Source organism: Alosa pseudoharengus, unplaced genomic scaffold (assembly GCF_046254945.1).
Source record: "Alosa pseudoharengus isolate Yale_2024_CS ecotype anadromous, Long Island Sound unplaced genomic scaffold, YU_APseudo_1.1 YU_APseudo_1.1_scf_12, whole genome shotgun sequence".
In the NCBI taxonomy this organism is placed as follows: Eukaryota; Metazoa; Chordata; class Actinopteri; order Clupeiformes; family Clupeidae; genus Alosa; species Alosa pseudoharengus.
In genome coordinates this window covers 10,848,245-10,868,244 of record NW_027468587.1, presented here as the reverse complement: position 1 = coordinate 10,868,244, position 20,000 = coordinate 10,848,245, and the positions used below count along the sequence as shown (strand labels likewise).

The following is a 20,000-nucleotide window of genomic DNA, read 5'->3' as shown; positions in this document are numbered from 1 at the left end:
TGTTCAGTGGCTGTTGACGCATCATTGAACGACCTGCAGTTCTTCAAGAATTTGCTTCGGTATTCACATGTTTCAGCAGTGATCTCCAAGAGTGCAATGAAGGCCTGTGAGAGACACCAGTGGTACTTCAGCACAAGAAATCCCTGGCCACCAGCTTGCCTGCTGTCAAACCATCTACCTCCTCCACATGTCCAAATGACAGATATGGCTCAGGTTTCGGCAAGCCCAAATTTTCAGGAAAGATAACCCAAAAGACGACACTAGCAAACCTGGGACCTGATTTGTGGTATATCTTTCATCTTCTGCAGCTGGACCCTGCTTTCCTCACCACTGACATCTCAACCTGGCCTGCTCACCCAGCATACAAGGAGGCCTTGATTCACTTGGAGTCCATGAATGTGGTCAATGACAGCGTAATGTGAAGCTCAGCACAGACTAGGCTCTGCAAGAGGCGAAGAACATTACCAGAATGTTCTGCACAGAGAGAAAACACCAAACCTGAGGAAGAGGAAGGGAAACATGTAAAGAGTGTGTGCTCTTTGATGTTAAAACATCAACATCATATGGTGGTTAGTTATTAAGAATTATGTATGTTCTATCTATTCATGGATTACCCATTTGCTCAGTCATATAATATGTTTGTAGGAGGTTTACAGTTTGTCTTAATTTGAAATGTAAGGTGTTCACAGTTCTAGAATAGGGTAATGTTAGTTAATGGAATATAATTTAAGATTTTATTGATAGCTTACTTTCATGCTGTTATTATGGAAAATCCATGTGAAATTATGAAAATCCATGTGAAATGACAACTGCCATATCTCAGGAAGTAATAAAGATAGACACACAGCTGGCACCAAATGATGCGCAATGTACATATTTATATTCAACTTTCTTTGACATTATAGGGCTAGATCTATTATTTTTGCCGTTATTTAAGAAAAAAATGATATTTGTATGTCCGTTGTTAGTTGGAAACTTCAGAGGCTCGGTGGACCCCTTAGATATCAATAGAATTTTATAAAATTTCTCATGGAAGTTTAATTTAGTTAGTGTAAAAAATCTATTCTAGGTACAGATTGATTTTCAAAAAAATTTAAAAAAGTGGGGCAAATGATGCACCCGTGCATACATATTCTGACTCTCTTGAGTGATTAATAACACACACTCAGACACACACACACACACACACACCTCCCATTCTACTTCACACTCAGCACTCTTTTGTGACATACTATATCGGGTGGAGGACAGCACTATCAAGCAATTTTTTTTTAACACACACACACACACAAACACACACACACACACACACACACACACACAGGAGCCCAGTGTGTTGGCATGGCCCATAAGTAAACAGCATGTGTGTGGGTGGTACTCAGAATAGAAGGCATCCACTCCATCTCGTCCACTGCACTTCTCATTAGCGTGCTGCCCCATTGGCCTCTGTTTGATCTCCACTCATATGGTCAGCAATCAGATGCTCAACTTTCCCATCTCTCTCTCTCTCTCTCTCTCTCTCTCTCTCTCTCTCTCTCTCTCTCTGAAGGAACATTTAGTTTCAAACAATTCATTAAATGCATGAAAAACGTCGGCGAGGTTATTTTTAACGGTGAAGTCTGAGAGTGTAATTATTCTGTTGGTTTCCCCTTCATGCCCCTTCCATGCGTCACTGGCGCTTTGCATTGAACCCCCCCCCCCCCTCCCCCTGAGCCTGAACTTAGCCGTTGAGCATGGAGTAGATTAGTGTCTCTTCAACTGCAGTTTAGGGTTGTTTACTTTCGCTGGTCGCTGACCACCCTGGGCATCTCGTGAAGGGCATTGTGAGTCATTGTGTTGTTTCGGTTGCCTTGTCCACCATATGGAAAGACAGCATCATGCGATCAAAGACCTGTTGGCGCTGAGAGAGAGAGAGAGAGAAAGAGAGAGAGAGAGAGAGAGAGAGAGAGAGACGCCTTACCAACTAAATAGAGCTCAATAGAAATAGAGACAGAAACAGAGGATAGATGGAGAGAAGAAGACAGAGAGAGAGAGACAGAGAAAGAGAGAGAGAGAGCACAAACCAGAGGCATGTGAAGTGAGCCAACTACAACGTGATTAGTGATTATGGTTCTGTGTGGAATCTGTGCAGAGCTCACAGAGCTGCAGTCATAGCAAGTGCTAAAAGTTAACAGCAGTAGTTAGTCCTCCCCCAGCTCCTCCTCTCTTTCTCTTCCTCTAACCCCTTTCTGTTCATCCTCCTCTCTTTCTCTTCCTCTAACCCCTTTCTGTTCATCCTCCTCTCTTTCTCTTCCTCTAACCCCTTTCTTTTCATCCTCCTCTCTTTCTCTTCCTCTAATCCCTTTCTGTTCATCCTCCTCTCTTTCTCTTCCTCTAACCCCTTTCTGTTCATCCTCCTCTCTTTCTCTTCCTCTAACCCCTTTCTTTTCATCCTCCTCTCTTTCTCTTCCTCTAACCCCTTTCTGTTCATCCTCCTCTCTTTCTCTTCCTCTAACCCCTGGTTGTCCATCCTCTTCTCTGTCTCTTCTCTTCCTCTAACCCCTTTCTGTCATCCTCTCTTTCTCTTCCTCTAACCCCTTTCTGTCATCCTCTCTTTCTCTTCCTCTAACCCCTGTTTGTTCATCCTCTCTTTCTCTTCCTCTAACCCCTGGTTGTCCATCCTCTTCTCTTTCTCTTCTCTTCCTCTAACCCCTTTCTGTCATCCTCTCTTTCTCTTCCTCTAACCCCTGTTTGTTCATCCCCATCTTTATCCTAATGTATTTTTCCTAACTTCTCTCTCTCCTCTTCAGCTCCCTGTATCCTACCATCCTTCTCCTCTCCCCCTCTGTATGCCAAACCCTTTCTTTTTCCTATTTTCTACTCTTTCTCTCTTTCTGCTAAAACCATTCTCTATCTGTCCATCTCTTCTGACTGCTCTGTGTGTTTCTGTCTTTCAGTACTCAGGTTTCCAGCAGTCTGCAGACAAGTGTAATGCCTGTGGCCACCTCATCATGGATATGGTAAGTCAACATTGGAGTGAGTGTGTGTGTGTGTGTGTGTGTGTGTGTGTGTGTGTGTGTGTGTGTGTGTGTGTGTGTGTGTGTGCTTGCGTGTGTCTGTGTGTGTGTGTGTGTGTGTGTGTGTGTGTGTGTGTGTGTGTGTGTGTGTGTGTGTGTGTATGTGTGTGTGTAAAGCATGCGTAGACTAAATCTCCACCCAACAAATCATTCTCATCATGCCTTAGTCCTCATCGCTGTCCAGGAAAACACACACACACACACACACACACACACACACACACACACACATACAGCATGTACCTCCAAGCTGATTCTTCCATGGCAACATCTGGAGAAGGCATTGGGAGGAAGTGGTTATTTTAAAGCTACACCCACACACTCATTCACACAGTGTAGCATACTGACTCACACACACACAAACACGCACGCACAAACACACACACACATACGTACACACACGTACGTACACACACACACACACACACACACACACACAATGCCTTATTCTCACACACAGAGCCTATATCTTTCTAATTTTCCTCCTCATCTTTGTCTCTCTGTCACACACACAAACACATACGCACGCACACACACAAACTAGCACACATGCAGGTAAAGTAAGGACACAATCCTTTGGAGGAGAGGTCTCTGTTCATTTTCAGCCTACATACTCCAAACAGGGATTTCCTTTACATGACACCCCCACCCCACGTTTTTACATTAGCAGAGGAAATAGCACACAGTCTCCACTGAACAGCCACAGTCTCCACTGAATAGCCACAGTCTCCACTAAACAGCCTCAACCCTCCGCAAACCAGATCAATGTCCCTTTGTTCAGTGAGGTGGCCCTACAGATGTGTTTTTCTGCCACAAGCTCTTAACACTGGAATGTGGGGGACAGTGCAAGAGGACGATACAGCTGGATGGCATATCCGTCCACACGCATGCACGCACACCACACGCGCGCGCGCACACACACACACACACACACACACACACACACACACACACACACACACACACACACACACACACACACACACACACACACACACACACACACACACACACACACACACACACACACACACACACACACACACACACACACACACACACATTTCTCATGGCCTTAGTAGGGAAGGGGGTGAAAGGGTGGGCTGAGATGGCTAGGGAGAGGAGGGGGAGGGGTGGAGGGCAGAGTTGAGTGTTGGATAGAGAGGAGACTGTGGAAAGGGTGGGGGCTCTGTCTGGATATTTCCACACATGCATACACGCATGCGCACACACACACACACACACACACACACACACACATTACATACATACATACATACATACATACACACACACACACACACACACACACACACACACACACACACACACACACACACACAGGTCTGTTTACAGATACATGCACACACACACACAGCACACACACACACACTTGCACACCTCAGATATAAAAAAGAGCAATGGTGTTGTTGTGGTTGTGTGTGCTCTATAATGTGTGTTATATTTGTATATGTTTGAATGGTTGATTTCCTAATTACCACTGCACTCCTCTCCCATCATTCAGACACAGGGCACAGTGGTTGTATTTGGTTGTTTCTGGTGTATGATCGGTATTCTCTACTCCCCCCCCCCCCCCCCAACACACACACACACACACACACACACACACACACACACACACACACACATACTGTATACACACTGCTCAGATCCTGCAGGCCCTGGGTAAGTCTTACCATCCCGGCTGCTTCCGCTGCGTCATCTGCAACGAGAGTCTGGATGGAGTCCCCTTCACCGTGGACACAGAGAACAAGATCTACTGCGTCAAAGACTACCACAGGTATGTTTGTGTCTGTGTGTGTGTGTTTAGCACTAAAGTCTTCCAGCAACCTGTTTTTTGTCCACTGCAACACTTTTTCTACAAAATGAATAAAAAAGTACAGTATATATATATATATATATATATGTTAACTCAAGGGGCAATCACAATAACACCATCAATATTGTATAGACTACACATGTTTAGCCTTAGGGCCTGTCCACACGGAGACGCTTTTTGGGTTAAACGCAGAGGTTTTGCTTCGTCTTGGCCGAGCGTCCAAATGAATCCTGTAAACGCACTGCCCGAAAACGCACTTTTTTGAAACCTGGTCCCAGAGTGGAAAAATCTGAATCCGTAGCCCTTTTGAATTCGTTTGGACAGCGAAACCGCACATCCTACTTACGTATCAATGATGTCATCGCCACACCTCAGCTGCCCTGGACTTGACACTTATAGTATTGCCTAACAATACTAGTTTTCATACATGACATTACCTACGATTACACTCAGTAGGATAAATATCACAACTGGTGCTGCGCAGCGCCGATAGACACTGTTTTTCCCGGAGTTTTTTATGCATTCTAGCTACTGTCAGTGACGCGAGAGAACTTAAGTTATTAGGGAAGTGCGGGTTAAGTTTACATTAATTTGTGCATAGTGCCAGTGTCATTCATTTATTTTACATGCCTTACAATATATATACATGCATTCACAGTCTAGTGAAGTCAGATGACCATACAAAGACGCTTAGAACTCATGTTAAGACGATAGCGCACTGAATGCGAATGCACGATTTGATGCAGGCAAAAGTATTGACTGTTACTAACAAAGGTTTTATAACAATATTATAAATGTGCCGACGGAATAGCCTAGAACTTGGGTAGGCCTTGTGTTTAGTAGCCTAATTGCGGTGATAGCCCAAACTAATGTGAATCGCGGACTATCCTACAACCAAAGAAAGTAAAGGAGATTATTTGTAGCCTACCTGCGTTAGCCAAATAAAGGACGGGACTGCACCCTTCACAAACCGTAAAAATGAAGTTTATTAGTTTTACAGTTGACTACAGTTGACAGTTCACCATCAGTCCACACAAACAATTCTGGTTTCCTTGCACTATTTCGTCGTAGCCTATTCTTTCTGTTTGTAAAGCCTACAGCGCGAAAGTTTTGGTCAATTACTGTAAAGAAACAGTGCCACCTATAGGCCTGGGATATGAAGTAACGTGTTGTCGTGTTGAGATGGATCCGTTTGGACGCAAATATTCTTGATACGGTTCCAGGGAAGACGGAGGAAAAAAAGATCGGTTTGGTACGTGTGGACTAGGCCTTATACTGTGTAGGTTTGTATACAAATATTTAACCTCATACCATGTGTTTATGTGTGATCTGACTTTATGTGCCCAGCCCACTACTGATTGCACATACAGAGTTACAAAGTTCCCGTGATACAATACTGTGCAAAACGTTTAAAATAGTTGAATGAATTTGTTTTAACAAGATACAGTACAAAGTGCATACAGAGGAAACCAAATACATAGCCACACTAGCAAGGAAATAAAATAACTCCTTAGCGTATGTACAGTACTGCAGACGTCTGATAAAAATGATCAACACTCCAGAACTAACAATGGACCTTATGCACGAAAGGCTCTTCAGCTCATTTGTTTCCGTTGAAGAGTTAGCTGTGTTGTAACGGTATTTTCTGTTATATTCTGCTCCTTACATGTTCACTCCAACAATGAAAATATTGTTTGCCCAATAATAAACAATTTTAACGCACACATAAATTGTGTGATTCACTAAGTGCAACAGCCAACCGGGTCCGTGTAGACAGTAATTGCATTAAAAATAGAGGCAGGCTCAAACACACCTGGCTCCACTGGAAACAAATTAGCTACCTGAAGAGCCTTTTGTGCATGCGGTCCATTGGAATCAGAACTCAGGATTCAGAACTGTGTTGCACACAGGTGGTAATTATTATGCAGTTATGGTTCGGCTCTGGGAATGCTGTTGTGTTAGCTGTTGTTGTGAGCTATTTGGAAAGCTCTTGGGTGGGTGGGGGGGATATGCCCCCTGTGTGCCCCCCTGGGGGACACTGTGTTTACACTGACAGGGAGCTTTTGTTGCTGAAACAAAGTGGAACAAGAGAAACATGGGAGACCCCCTCGGAGTGTTCAGATTGACATTATGTTGTGACAGCAGAGCAGAGCTTAGCCTGCTGTCCCCACAGGGACGTCAAACGGGTGGTGGGAGGTGTGTGTGTGTGTGTGTGTGTGTGTGTGTTTGCTATTTTCTGCTGTGCGTCATGTGCATATATTCTTTTTTAACTGGTTGCTGACACTGAGGCAAAAGGGAAAGAGGAGAGAATGTATGTGAATAAGTAGTGGGGAAGAGAGAAGGAAGGAGAGAGAGGAGAGGAAAGTAGAAACTAGAAAGACAGGGGTCCACGGGTCACAGAATGTGGAGTGTTGTCCCAACTAGTCTCTCTCTCTCTCTTCTCTCTCTCTCTCTCTCTTACTCACTCACACAAACACACACACATACACATACACACACACACACACACACACTTCTTTCTCTGCCCCCCCTCTCTCACTCTCTCTCTCTCTCTCTCTCTCACACACACACACACACACACACCCTGTGAGAATAGCATTTCCTCATAGGCTAGTTATGAGCCAACACTGATGACATATTGTCATATAGTCTTGTGGGAGCCTTGCACACAATGGTGATCATGAGGTGCATCTAAAGTGTTGTACATTCATAGCTGAGCTCAGAATGTGCTTTAAAGTATGCTGGCAGTTACACACTCACATATAATTACTGTGAGGATGAATTCCGTTGTGGAAGTAAAACAAACAGTTCTACACATATAATGGTGCTTCAGTTCTAATTCAGGCTACTTGAAAGCAAGCTTTCAGTGTGTTGTTCTTTCACATATTTCTGCTTTTTGATCAGGGGCCGAGAAGGATTTATGAGTGTTTGCGTGTGTGTGTGTGTGTGTGTGTGTGTGTGTGTGTGTTGGTTTGTATATGTGTAGGGGTGTGTGTGTTTCTTGCAGTCTTTGCATTCGGAAAAGAAGGTGTCAGACAATCAGGTGTCGTCCATATGTGGAAATCAGACAGATTCTTTTGTTTTCCTCACAGCACTTTTCCTTCTCTTTTCTGGGGACTGCATAACTCAAGAGTCACAGTCCATGCCAGCACATCTGCTAAGCTGGCTTCACATCTCTTCCACTCAGACACACAGACACACACACACACACACACACACACACACACACACACATACACACACACACTCTTTTTCTCTCCCTCCTTGGCGTATACATCTGTGACAGCATTTCAAAAGAGGGAGCGACTTAAAGAGAGGGTGAAACAGAAAGAGAGAGAGAGAGAGAAAGAAAGAGAGAGAGTGTAGCGAACGCAGTGGACAGATTTAAACACATGGTCGTCCATTCTGCTCCTGTAATCTTGCAGCCCTCATTGTGGTCTCAGTGGTTTTTGGTGTGTGTGTGTGTGTGTAGGTGTATGTGTGTGTGTGTGTGTGTGTGTGTGTGTAGGTGTGAGTGTGTGTAGGTGGTGTGTGTGTGTGTGTGTGTGTGTGTGTAGGTGTGTGTGTGTGTGTAAGTGTGTGTGTAGGTGTGTGTGTGTAAGTGTGTGTGTGTGTGTAGGTGTGAGTGTGTGTGTGTAGGTGTGAGTGTGTGTGTGTGTGTGTGTGTGTGTGTGTAGGTGTGAGTGAGTGTGTGTGTGTGTGTGTGTGTGTGTGTGTGTGTGTAGGTGTGAGTGTGTGTGTGTGTGTGTGTGTTGTGTCATCATTTCCTCCTTCACTAACTCCTTCTCATTACCTCATCCTGCAGGGTCCTGGCTCCCAAATGTGCTGCCTGCGGTCAGCCCATACTGCCCTCGGAGGTGAGTTCCCACAATGCACTGCAGTCCGGCGGCTCTGCCGTGGGCACAGTTCATATGGCCACACCTCTCGCATCACCCATCACACACCCCTTGGAACAGAGTTGAACCAATGTCAACAGAACTAGGGTTATATACTGTGTTATTAATTATTCTCTGTCCCATCTCATATCTCTGTCAATATCAATACACAGCAGGTGATGAAGGTTTTAGCAGAGGTGGGGACACAGTCACTCAGTCCTCCAGGCTACATATAGTATACCAGTACACTGATAGTGATACAATAATAAATAATAATAATAATAATAATAATAATAAATTTTATTTATAATGCACTTTTCATCACAGATCTCAAAGTGCTAAAATACACACCAGTACATCATAACATTAGTACATCAGTACACCAGTACATCATAACATTAGTACATCAGTACACCAGTACATCATAACATTAGTACATCAGTACACCAGTACATCTATAATCAGTACTTAGTACGCTGGACTGCCACTGGCCTGGAACGGAATGTTCAATCTCCTGCATAGATACACTTAGGTCATCCTGGGACATGAACAGTGTTTGGCCCAAATAGTCTCGCACGCACACACACACACATGCACGCATGCACACACATACACTCACTCACACACACATACACTCACGCACGCACGCACACACACACACACACAAGCACACACACGCGCACACACACACACACACACACACACACACACACACACACACACACACACACACACACACACACCTTGTCAAAATAGCATTCAGATCCCCTCAGGTTGTTCTGGAGCATGAACAGTGATGTGATGAGAGTGGTGCTTTTTAAATAGAGCTGCATAATTGCTGTGTAGCCGTAGTCCTCTTATTAGCCTGATCTGGTGGACCTGCTAACGTTTAGCCCGTCCATGAGTGTGTCCACTGAGGTCCACAGCTGACACGGAACACTAGTATGCACGCAGAGATACAAGCACAGAATAGCATAGTTAGTCCAAATATGGGCTGAGTGTCCACTCAACAGTCACTGTTTGTAATGCTGGTGTGTGTGTTCGAGGGGACACGGGGTGTGTGTGTGTGTGTGTGTGTGTGTGTGTGTGTGTGTGTGTGTGTGTGTGTTGGGGGGAGGCATCCATAACATGTGTTAAACCATCACTCTCAGATTTCACCCTTTTTTTAAAAACACCTCAAGGTCACAGTGATGACCCGTACCTCCACAGGCAGGGAAGCTAAAGCGGGGATTGGAGGAGGGAGGGCAAACACAGCTTGCTTTCACGCAAATATTTACTCACCAGGCCGGGCATCACACACCAGCAAACAGAGCTTCACTATCTGGAGCGTTGCAAGATGCCATGCATCACAGGGCGCAAACACGCACAGGCAGACACACACACACACACACACACACACACACACACACACACACACACACACTAACATAGAGACACTACACATACTGACTTACAGGTGGATTATGTGCTGTGTGTGTGTATGTGTGTGTGTGTGTGTGTGTGTGTGTGTGTGTGTGTGTGTGTGTGTGTGTGTGTGTGTGTTTGTATGCATGTGTCTGGTGTCTTCCTGTGTATAAATGTCCCCATGTTATTTTAATGGGCCATTATGTGGGAGTGAGAGCTCTGTGGAGTGTTACTGTAAAGCACTCGTCTTCGTGCCCCCAGCCCATAATTAGTCTTGATTGGGGAGGTGGAACTCTAAGGAGGGGGAGTGGCTTGCACCATTTAGGTGTGTGTGAGTGTGTGATGGTGTGTGTCTGTCTCCGTGCTTGTGTGATCTGTGTAATTGTGTGTGTAGATAACTAAGTGTGTCTGTGTGTGTGTGTGTATGGGTGTGTGTAACACCCTCTCCCAAACAAAAGCTATGAGTAAGGCATACTGCAGTTCATAATTGTATTTCTCTGCTAAGATGCAACCTTGTTTGGTTGGTGACGTAGCTGCATTTAGATTGTGTGTGTGTGGTGTGTGTGTGTGTGTGTGTGTATGTTTGCATGGTGATATAGCTGTGGATGACATGAGTGGGAGGGGAGGCTGCAGTAGGATGACTATGCTGACCACATTGGTGTTATGGGCAGAGTAGTGTGTGTGTGTGTGTGTGTGTGTGTGTGTGTACTGGTGTCTGGTCCAATCAATGAACTGTTGTGAGCAATGAAGTGTTTGTGTTGGGGAGGATAGTGGGGGGAGGGTATGAATGGTAATGGATAAATGGTATGTGTGTGATCTGGATGGACTGGTTTTAGTGTGTGTGTGTGTGTGTGTGTGTGTGTGTGTGTGTGTGTGTGTGTGTGTGTGTGTGTGTGTGTGTGTGTGTGTGTGTGTGTGTGTGTGTGTGTGTGTGTGTGTTGGGTGATTTTCTGTAATAGTGGAGTGATGTGCAGTGGTCATGGTTGGAAGTCAGTGGGTGGTCATGTCTCTTTTCTGACTTAAATCACCAACTGTTTTGCTGGAACTAGGTGATGTTATTATATGTGTGTGTGTGTCACTGTGTGTGTATGTGTGTGTGGGGGGATGTCAGGCATATGTTGTTCTAAATCCATGTTTGTGTGTGTTTGTCAGGATATAGGCTTTAAGTTGTGTGGACATTTTGATACATGTGTGAGATACTTTGTTTGTGTGTGTGTGTGTGTGTGTGTGTGTGTGTAGCTGGAATTAGAGCAAAGAATAGACAGACAAGAGAATGTGAAGGAAAAGAAAGAAACTTGAGTGGAAAATGAAATAACACAGTAGGAGAGAGGGGGGTTGGAGAAGTGGAAAACAGAGGTGATACACATTACACCCAGATTCAAATATTCCACCAATTACTGGCAAAAACAAATGCACACATACCTTACCAAAGGCAAGAAAACGAGAAAAAACACACACACACAACAGACAGAATGACTAAAGACACACTCCCAGGGACACTAGTTCAGAGGGAGTGAAAGAAATGAGGAACAGGCAGGCCGGGGAAGTCTGTCTCATCTCGTGTGTAGAAGCGTCTTGACGTAATGTCTGCACTCATGATGTAGTCTTTGGTAATGAGCCGCCCGGCATCCTTTGTGGCTGGAACAGGAAGAATGAGAGGATTCCTTGAAGACTAAAGACTAAGGGTGGCTATGTCACCTGGGGCTCTTTATGATTGTTGGGTGGTCAAAGTGTGCGTGTGTGTGTGTGTGTGTGTGTGTGTGTGTGTGTGTGTGTGTGTGTGTGTGTGTGTGTGTGTGGTGTAATGTCTGGTATGTGTGTATGTTGTCAAAATCAAAAAGCGTGTGTGTGTATGTGTGTCTTGACCTAGACTCTGTTTGATATGTCTAATGTATGTGTTTGTAATATATGTGTCTGTAGGAATGAGGAGCCTGTGTGTGTGCGTGTGTGTGTGTGTGCGTGTGTGTGCGTGTGTGTGTGTACACCAGACACTTGGGCTGTTTGTGTAACCTGTGCCTCTGATTTACGAGTGTTATTCCAGACAGAGTTCACAGTCTGTGCACTTTGTGCTTTCTGCTGTCTCCGTAGGGATCGGACGAGACCATTCGGGTGGTTTCTATGGACAAAGACTATCACGTGGAGTGCTACCACTGCGAGGTAAGGCTCCTCAACTGCGGGGATTTAAAGCAACACCAAAGAGTTTTTTGTACCTTAAAATAATGTTTCCAAAATCGTGGTTCATCAACTCGTAACAGGGTGAACGGCAATTCTGCATTCGCTTCGCGGCCCTCTATCGGCTATAACCGCACTATGTAAGTTTGCCAGATCGGGTAGCGGATCTGTAGTTCCATGGAATGAGACATAAGAAACTACAAATTTGACTTGCATCTGATGTCGCAAATACATCGTACTTGTATAAGTCCTGCAAAATATTCTACCTTGTCTGTGGACATGTTATTTGCAAAGCCGGTGCTGGATAAACAAATAGCGTGCGACAGAGGGAAAGTTCTTTGGTGTTGCTTTAAAGGGGAAAGAGAGTCTCAGCTGGATGTCTGTCTGGGGCCTAATGACCGAGCTCTAAATGGCCAGTCATGATGGCCACAGCAACACAATCTCCTCCCAAAAAATATGCACACAAACTGTCTCACACCGCTGTAACACTCCTCAGCCACATGTGTATTCACAGTTAAGTGTGTATGTGTGCGGTGTTAGTGTCAGGTTTATGTATTATACTGTATATAACACATTGAAAAATAACAGCAGTTCACCAAAGTGCTATACAGTCAGAATAGGAAAACCCAGAAAAGACACACACACACACACACACACACACACACACACACACACACAGATGCACACACAAATAGTCCAGTATAAGTACTTTTAAGAGAACTGTCCACTTTTATAAAATCCCAATAGCAGTCCACTTTCACCAAATAGATGATCAAAGCATGTTAGGTGTTGGGGTCTTGGAACATTAGAAGCATTCTAGGGGTCAAATTCTCCAATGTGTGTAAGGGTGTATAAGTGAAAAAATAATGCGCAACTAAGTGCGTTTTAGCCTGCGCACATTCTGCCCTTCACCAAGTCTTGTCATTTAGGCGCCATGGAGCCAGTTACGGGCTTTGGGAGGAGCTACTCCAAAAGACGGGCGTTTCTTATGTATTCAACTCTTGCATTCTGCCACTGACTTCTCCAGCTAAGCGCATCTGAGGGCTGTATTAAGGTCGAGCACCACTAGCCTACAAGGTGAAACAGCATGTTGCTTGATGGCGGCAGTAGACCTTGTTCTAAATACACAGAACGTTACAAATTAACGTTACAGTATCAAATTGGGTGCTTAATATTACATTACATTACATTTGGCTGACGCATTTAACCATTTAACACATTTTTGCTCTATACGGCTTTATGTTTTTTCCCATTACAGTGTCACAAGGTGGCATATTTCCCGGCATTATCGATGAGGCTACATTGTTAAATAGGGAACACCCCGTTTGGATATTGGATATCAGATTTAACTTGACGTGAAGTCATCATCCCATAGCCTACTTCGTTCAAATCTGTCCATTTCTTTTCAACTTGACCGTCATCCATACACTTGCGCAGACGCCTGCACTATTGTCAAGCATTTTTTAAATTTTTGTTTATATTCTCCTGTCTCTGATTCATTTCTACTGGTGGCTGGTATTGTTAAGCAAGTCTCTCTACTGTATTCGAAACTGTGGGTGTCAGTCTACAGCTTCGTTAGCATAGATACATTGATATTATGAGAAGCAGGCAGCTGCCATTGATACTTTCTTTCTCAACAGTGAGTTTTAAAATATGAATCTACACACCTCAAGCACATCTCGACTCTTTATAAACAAACCTCAGAGCAAAAGTGACATTTCATTAAGTCAATTCTTTGTTAGGCTATATGATGACACATAATTTTACTGTAGGCCGTTCGCTATTAAGTTCACCTTGCTTACTTTTTCAAATTCAAAGACTGGTTTGTGTCTGGATTTTTAATTGCATTCAGAAAGTCAATGAGAAAGTCCACATTTCACATTTTCATATTAACCTTAATTAACAAGGTGGTGAATCATTCTGGTTCTATTTTAAATAAATCACGCCTCTTTCATAAGGCCGCCTTGATTTCAAACTTGCCCGCTGTGGGTGTGACAGAACTGCGTAACTGAAAAGTGCGTAACTGGAAGCACGGAAAAAAGTACTTATCCGCAAATGGAAGAATTCGGCCCTATATGCATGGTTTTTCAATATTTGGATTTAATAGAAAATTCAATGCACTTGTCTAGACTGGCAGAAAGGGCCTAATTGCATAGGTGATTGTGGTAGGCAAGTGCTGGGCTGAGTTGTTGGGGTGAGAAGGGCGGCTATGTGTTTGTCATCCTTTTTGAAGAGGCCCTTCAATCATGCCTGAGATTGGCTTGCAGCATGGAGAGCGACAACACTTGGCAACAAAAGGCAGTGCGTTGTTGCCACGGTAATGACAGCCTCGGAGCGGAGAGCTCCTTGACAGGCGGCGGAGGCTGCGCTACGCTAAGCACTCCTCCCGAGGGCTCTCAGGGGCCCGCAGCCACTGCCCTCACGCTGGCCAGGACAGAGGCAGACATGGGCCACGTCTGGCCCACAGCAGAGCCGGATCTGAGCCGTATGCACTCCAGAGGCTACAGACACCTGAGGGAGGCGAGTTCAGTGTGTGGGTGGGAACAAGAGGAGACAGTGCAGTAGGGTGGTGTTGATGACGGAGTTGTCTGTATTTAGCATGTCCTTCAGCTTGCACATGGAAATGCCTGCTGCGCTGAGCTGAGCTGTCACTCAGGTGGGGGCTCCACGTGGTTGAGGCGAGGTTTTCCCTCCTTCATTGTAAAGTGCTTTAGGTATCTAAAATAGATGTTGTCCTGATCCCACCCCTTCTCTTTTTCTCACTTCACTTTTCACAGTTTTATCTGAATAAAAGCAAAAGGCCCAAAAATAGACTTTAGAAAGTGTTGGATAATCACAATGTGGTGTTGGTAATAGAAGAGGTTGTTTTACTTCACACATTACATGAGGACTGTTTTTGGAACTTTCTGTTGTCGGCCTCCTGGGCCATTTTGGTTCCAGAGAGTTCCATGAGCAGTGTTTCTGCTGTGTTCGTCAGGGTTTCTAGATGTCTGTGCTCTATATGCACTTTCTAAATGCAATGTGGTGGTGTTTTTGTCGTGCTGTTGTAATAGGACTGATTGTGTTTAACTGAGACATTCTGCTGTGCGTTTCAGGACTGCCAGATGGAGCTGAATGACGAGGAGGGGCATCGCTGCTACCCGCTGGACGGGCACCTCCTGTGCCACTCTTGCCACCTCAAACACATTGAGCCCAGCGCCGCCTCCCCCACCCCTGCCTCCTACCAGCATCAGTTCTAGACAGCTGGCACCACCTGTTGGAGGCCAGAGGAACTGCACACACCAAAGTCAGATGCCCAAATGCCTTCCAGCCCTCCACCATTGAAACCAGATCAATCACAGAGACTGTCTTGCACAGATCATATGCCTTTCAGAGAAAATCTTATGGTTGTGTTGCATTGCTTTCAGCTTTGTTTTAAGTTAAATGTTTTTTTTCTCTTTATTATGAGTTTCTTTCTAATCCAGACGAACACACATTTCAGGAGACTATATACTCTTCCAAACCTGTTTTTAAAGTCGCAGTATTGAAATATAACCCCTGATTGCTTCCAGTGTGTAAATACTTTTCTTTTTACTCTTAAAAACAGTTTTCTGAGTGATACATATATATATATAGATTTTTCTCCATAGGGCAGCCAGGTTTTTCCATGTATGTGTCAGACAGAAAGATGCCAGCAAAGAAACATTTAATTTGCTTAGGTGTTTGTCAGAATTTCAGTGTATTTTAAGGTATGTTATTTATCCTTATACAAAGAACAAGAGCAGAATATGAAGAAAATGCTGACTCATAATCAAATATGATGAGCTGCAAAGATGTTTTTTTTTTTTTTTTTTTTTTTTGCTTTTATTTGTTTTGGGTCATCACTAGAACAGAATTTGTATTTGTTAACAGATTATTCCTAATTTCACTTCACAGAAGTGCTTTTTAATGTGTATGATGGCACCATTCTGGGCTGTCATGACATACAGTATCACAGCAATAAGCTTCCAACCTAGAGAGTGACTGTGAATGCACAGGTAAACAAGTACAACACAAAGGCCTCAACAGTGATGCGCTTTACCAGGTTTTGAAACCCAATAGTGATGCGCTTTACCAGGTGTTGAAACCAAACAGTGAATTCTTCATGTCTCTTCTCTTGAGATGTATGCTTTTGTCTACAATCGAGTGACTGACAAGACAAACTCCTTGTTTAAAATAATAAATGTACTCAATGATGTAAATCTCACTTCTTTATGACAAATCATTTCTCCGGGTGCCGACTAGGGACAGCTTGAGCAAAAACGAGACGAGGTCAAAAGGCATTTCACTTCAGGTTTTATTGTTTTGTAATAACTTACTGGCACCAGTGTACCGAGACTTTGCTACATTGTTTAAGTATTGTTTACCTACCATTTACCTTTCTAGAGAAGAAAAAACAGAACAAAAACAAGGCAGACCTTCAGAAAGTAGAGGTCTGTCAGGGAAAGGCGGGCGGGAGGACAATCCTTTTGCGTTTTTCACATTATTCCACAGAACTGCTGGCCAGCTCGCAAGGTTTCACTAGTTTGGCAACTTTGCACATCAAGAATACCCAGGTTAATTCATATCTGCGTGTGTCGGGTCGGTTGTCGTACCTATCTGCTGACTGGGAGAGTCTGAGCTCCAATCAGCGCTCTGAATCTGTGATGTACGTGACAAGCACTCAGTGTGTGAACTAATACATAATGTAGCCTGTCAGCACCTGTGGTCACCAGATCCGAATACTACCAAATGAATCATAAGAAACAAGTTGAATTGGATCAAATGAATCATAAGAAACAAGTTGAATTGAATCAAATGAATTATAAGAAACAAGTTGAATTTCACTCAACAGCTTATTAGACGGACTTAACCACGCAAACGTCATGGTTAAGACCCACGTTGTTTGAGTAGACGTGCGGCTCGAGGCTGGGTAATGCTGGCAGGGCTGTGATAACTGGCACCAATGGAGCCCTGCAATACCTCTCAGAGCCCAGCAGAGGAAGCCAGAGACACGACTCACTATTTCTATTTTACAGACAGCACTTCAATGCCTGTAAAAATGTTGTGCTAACAATCTAATCCTCTACTAACAGAACGTAACAACTCATAAAGTGCAGTAAACATAACTCTTAAGTCCCAATCCATCTAATTTAAGTCCAAATACATTACACTAATGCAAACAGTCATACTTAAGGGGAGACTATTTGTCAAGCAAAACTGTATGACACGGTCCTTTTATGTAGATATGATTACTGTTATTGTCATTATTTCATGTTACTGATTATTGTTTCATAGTAAAGACATCCATTAGTGATTCGTGTTTACAACTTTATAAGAGCTCTTCTACACATAATTGTCAGTAAAATTTCAATGAGTTTTTTTCCCCTTATTTTTAAGTTCATTCTTTTACCTTTTAAACTACAAATGAGTTTTTTTTTTAATTCAAAGCCAATTTTTGTTGAATGACAAACACGGATCACTAATGCTTCTCCTACATATACCCATTACTAACATACAAAACTTGTCCCTATGGAAGATGCTTTGATTTACTTCAACATGCATCCCTAACTCATTTTATATATAAATATAAAAAACAACGAATAAAACAATAAATTAAACCTCTCTATGATGTAAAATAAAACATTCTAAAAAGTCTATGTACAACAAAAGGTCAACAAAACAAAACAAAAAAAATATATAAGCTGCCACTGATACGTCTTCCAGCCCCCAGTGTATTGTCTGGATGGGCTTTTGAGGGTTAAACTTAAATGTGTGGAGGGTTAGCAGGGAGACCAGGTGCCAAGAGAGAAGCAAAGGCTGGATCGCATCTGGCGCTTAACTGGCGCAGGTACGGCTCAGTCTAGAGGACAGACAGCAGGATCAGAGGAAGGGTCAGGATCAGCTTGGGTTTTGTTGAGTGGGGGGGGGTTCCACCATGGACTTCCCTTAACTGGACCATGACTAAACGGGCCAGTGTTCTGTGTTCTGCGTTCTGTTTGTGTTCCGTTTTTCGGTTGGCTAGGAGGGAGGGAAGGAGGGGGCACAGGGTGCCTCCTTTTGTTTTTCTGCCTACCGCACTCACGGAAAAATGTCTATTCAAAGAGTTGTCATCGTATCGCTATCGCACCGCAGCACTGCTGATTTCCTGTTATTTCAAACAGGAAGTGAGGTCACTGGAATGCCGTTTGATCCTTCGCAGACTAAGATGTTTTTGGCAGTGCGCATTCCCTCCCCCTCGCTCTATTCTGAGCTACAATGGAAACAAACTGCCATTTACGGCCGAGATACCAACCGAAAACCCCCTTCAAATTTATTTGTAGAGACTCCAAAATTAAACTCTGGCTCCACTGGGGAGGCATTTGGAATAATGCCCCACCCTGCCTAAATTTTCACAGTCACTGCCCACGTCCACACCATGTCCAGCATCGTAAAAGCTTTTCTGATGTCCCCTGGTCCCCCTGCTACAACCGTAAAGCTTGCGGAGCATCGTTAATGCCAGGAAGGACATAGTAAGCTTAAGACAGGAAAAGAAAGTTACAGCAGTCAGATTAACAAGAAATGAGCGTAGTGTGAGTGTAAATTGCTACTCCTGCAATAAATAGACAGTACTATGCAGTAAAAAGGAGACAGTAGTGTTTGTCAGAGGCCATCTCAGACAGTGTCTAGAGGTGACAGCCATGTGTACGTGTAGCTTATGAAAGTAGTGTACGTCAAGCAGTAGCATATATGATTGTGTGAAGTATAGTGAGTGAGGGTATAGGTTGTATAGGATGTAGAGGGCTGTAGTATGTATAGGTTAATGCTGAATTAGCAGGAGAAAGGCTCGAGTCCAAGCAGCAATCGTCAGACTGACGACGTGGTGGAGGCGGGTGGGTGAGTATGGAATGAGACAAGTCCCCAAACAGCAGCTGAAGATGAAACCGAATGATATCGAGCCCGGTTCCGAATCAGCAGCGGTTTGTGTGTGTGTGTGTGTGTGTGTGTGTGTGTGTGTGTGACCTTCAGGAAGCATAGAGGCCGTGCGAAGGGCTGATACCCTGACCCGGTTCCCTCCAGACTCTCCATGCTTGACGGACAGGAAGGAGAAGTCGTCAGGGTGACATGGGCGGAGCGGCGGAGGATGGGTGGGTGGAATGGATGGAGTCTTTTTAGAGTGTTCTGGAATGGGATGGACGGGGGGGGGGCTCTACGGCTGCTCTTCTTTTTTCTTTAAAGAGATGCGCTTCTTCCTGGCAGCTAGCATCTCATAGAAAGGGTCCACACTCACAGCAGAACTGAGTGAGAGGGAGAGAGAGAAGAGGGTAGAGAGAGGGAGAGAGAGAAGGGGGTAGAGAGAGAGGAAGACAGGAGAAATAAAATGACAGAAATGAGAGAAGCACACAGAAATACACAACACATAAATAGAAAGAATTTCTTGTTCCCCGCCTGCATACCTTCCTTCCTCCCACTCTCTGAGGCTCTCTCTGCCTTCCTCTGTCTCTGTGTCTCTCTCTCCCACACTCCCGTTCTCTCGCTCCATTTCCCTCTCTATATCCTCTGCTTCTGTTCCTCTCTCTATATCTCTCTTACTTTTTGTGTCCCTCCCTCCATCCCTCTTTTTGTCTCCCTCCATCCCTCTCTTCTTTATCTCCCTCCATCCCTCTCTTTTTGTCT

General features: G+C 44.2%; 2 protein-coding genes across 2 annotated transcripts in view; one reads left to right on the top strand and one right to left on the bottom strand.

Annotated features, from left to right (window-relative positions):
- limd1a (LIM domains containing 1a) overlaps window positions 1-16,567 on the top strand; it is a 43,331-nt gene extending 26,764 nt beyond the window's left edge. The window contains exons 4-8 of the mRNA XM_076280143.1: window positions 2,937-2,999; window positions 4,727-4,857; window positions 8,702-8,753; window positions 12,264-12,332; window positions 15,443-16,567. Of these exons, the coding sequence (XP_076136258.1) occupies window positions 2,937-2,999; window positions 4,727-4,857; window positions 8,702-8,753; window positions 12,264-12,332; window positions 15,443-15,586 (459 nt within the window). The 3' untranslated portion in view covers window positions 15,587-16,567. The remainder of the gene's footprint in view (window positions 1-2,936; window positions 3,000-4,726; window positions 4,858-8,701; window positions 8,754-12,263; window positions 12,333-15,442) is intronic.
- Window positions 16,568-16,644: 77 nt separating this feature from the next.
- cyth2 (cytohesin 2) overlaps window positions 16,645-20,000 on the bottom strand; it is an 11,661-nt gene continuing 8,305 nt past the window's right edge. The window contains exon 12 of the mRNA XM_076280144.1: window positions 16,645-19,621. Within this exon, the coding sequence (XP_076136259.1) occupies window positions 19,534-19,621 (88 nt within the window). The 3' untranslated portion in view covers window positions 16,645-19,533. The remainder of the gene's footprint in view (window positions 19,622-20,000) is intronic.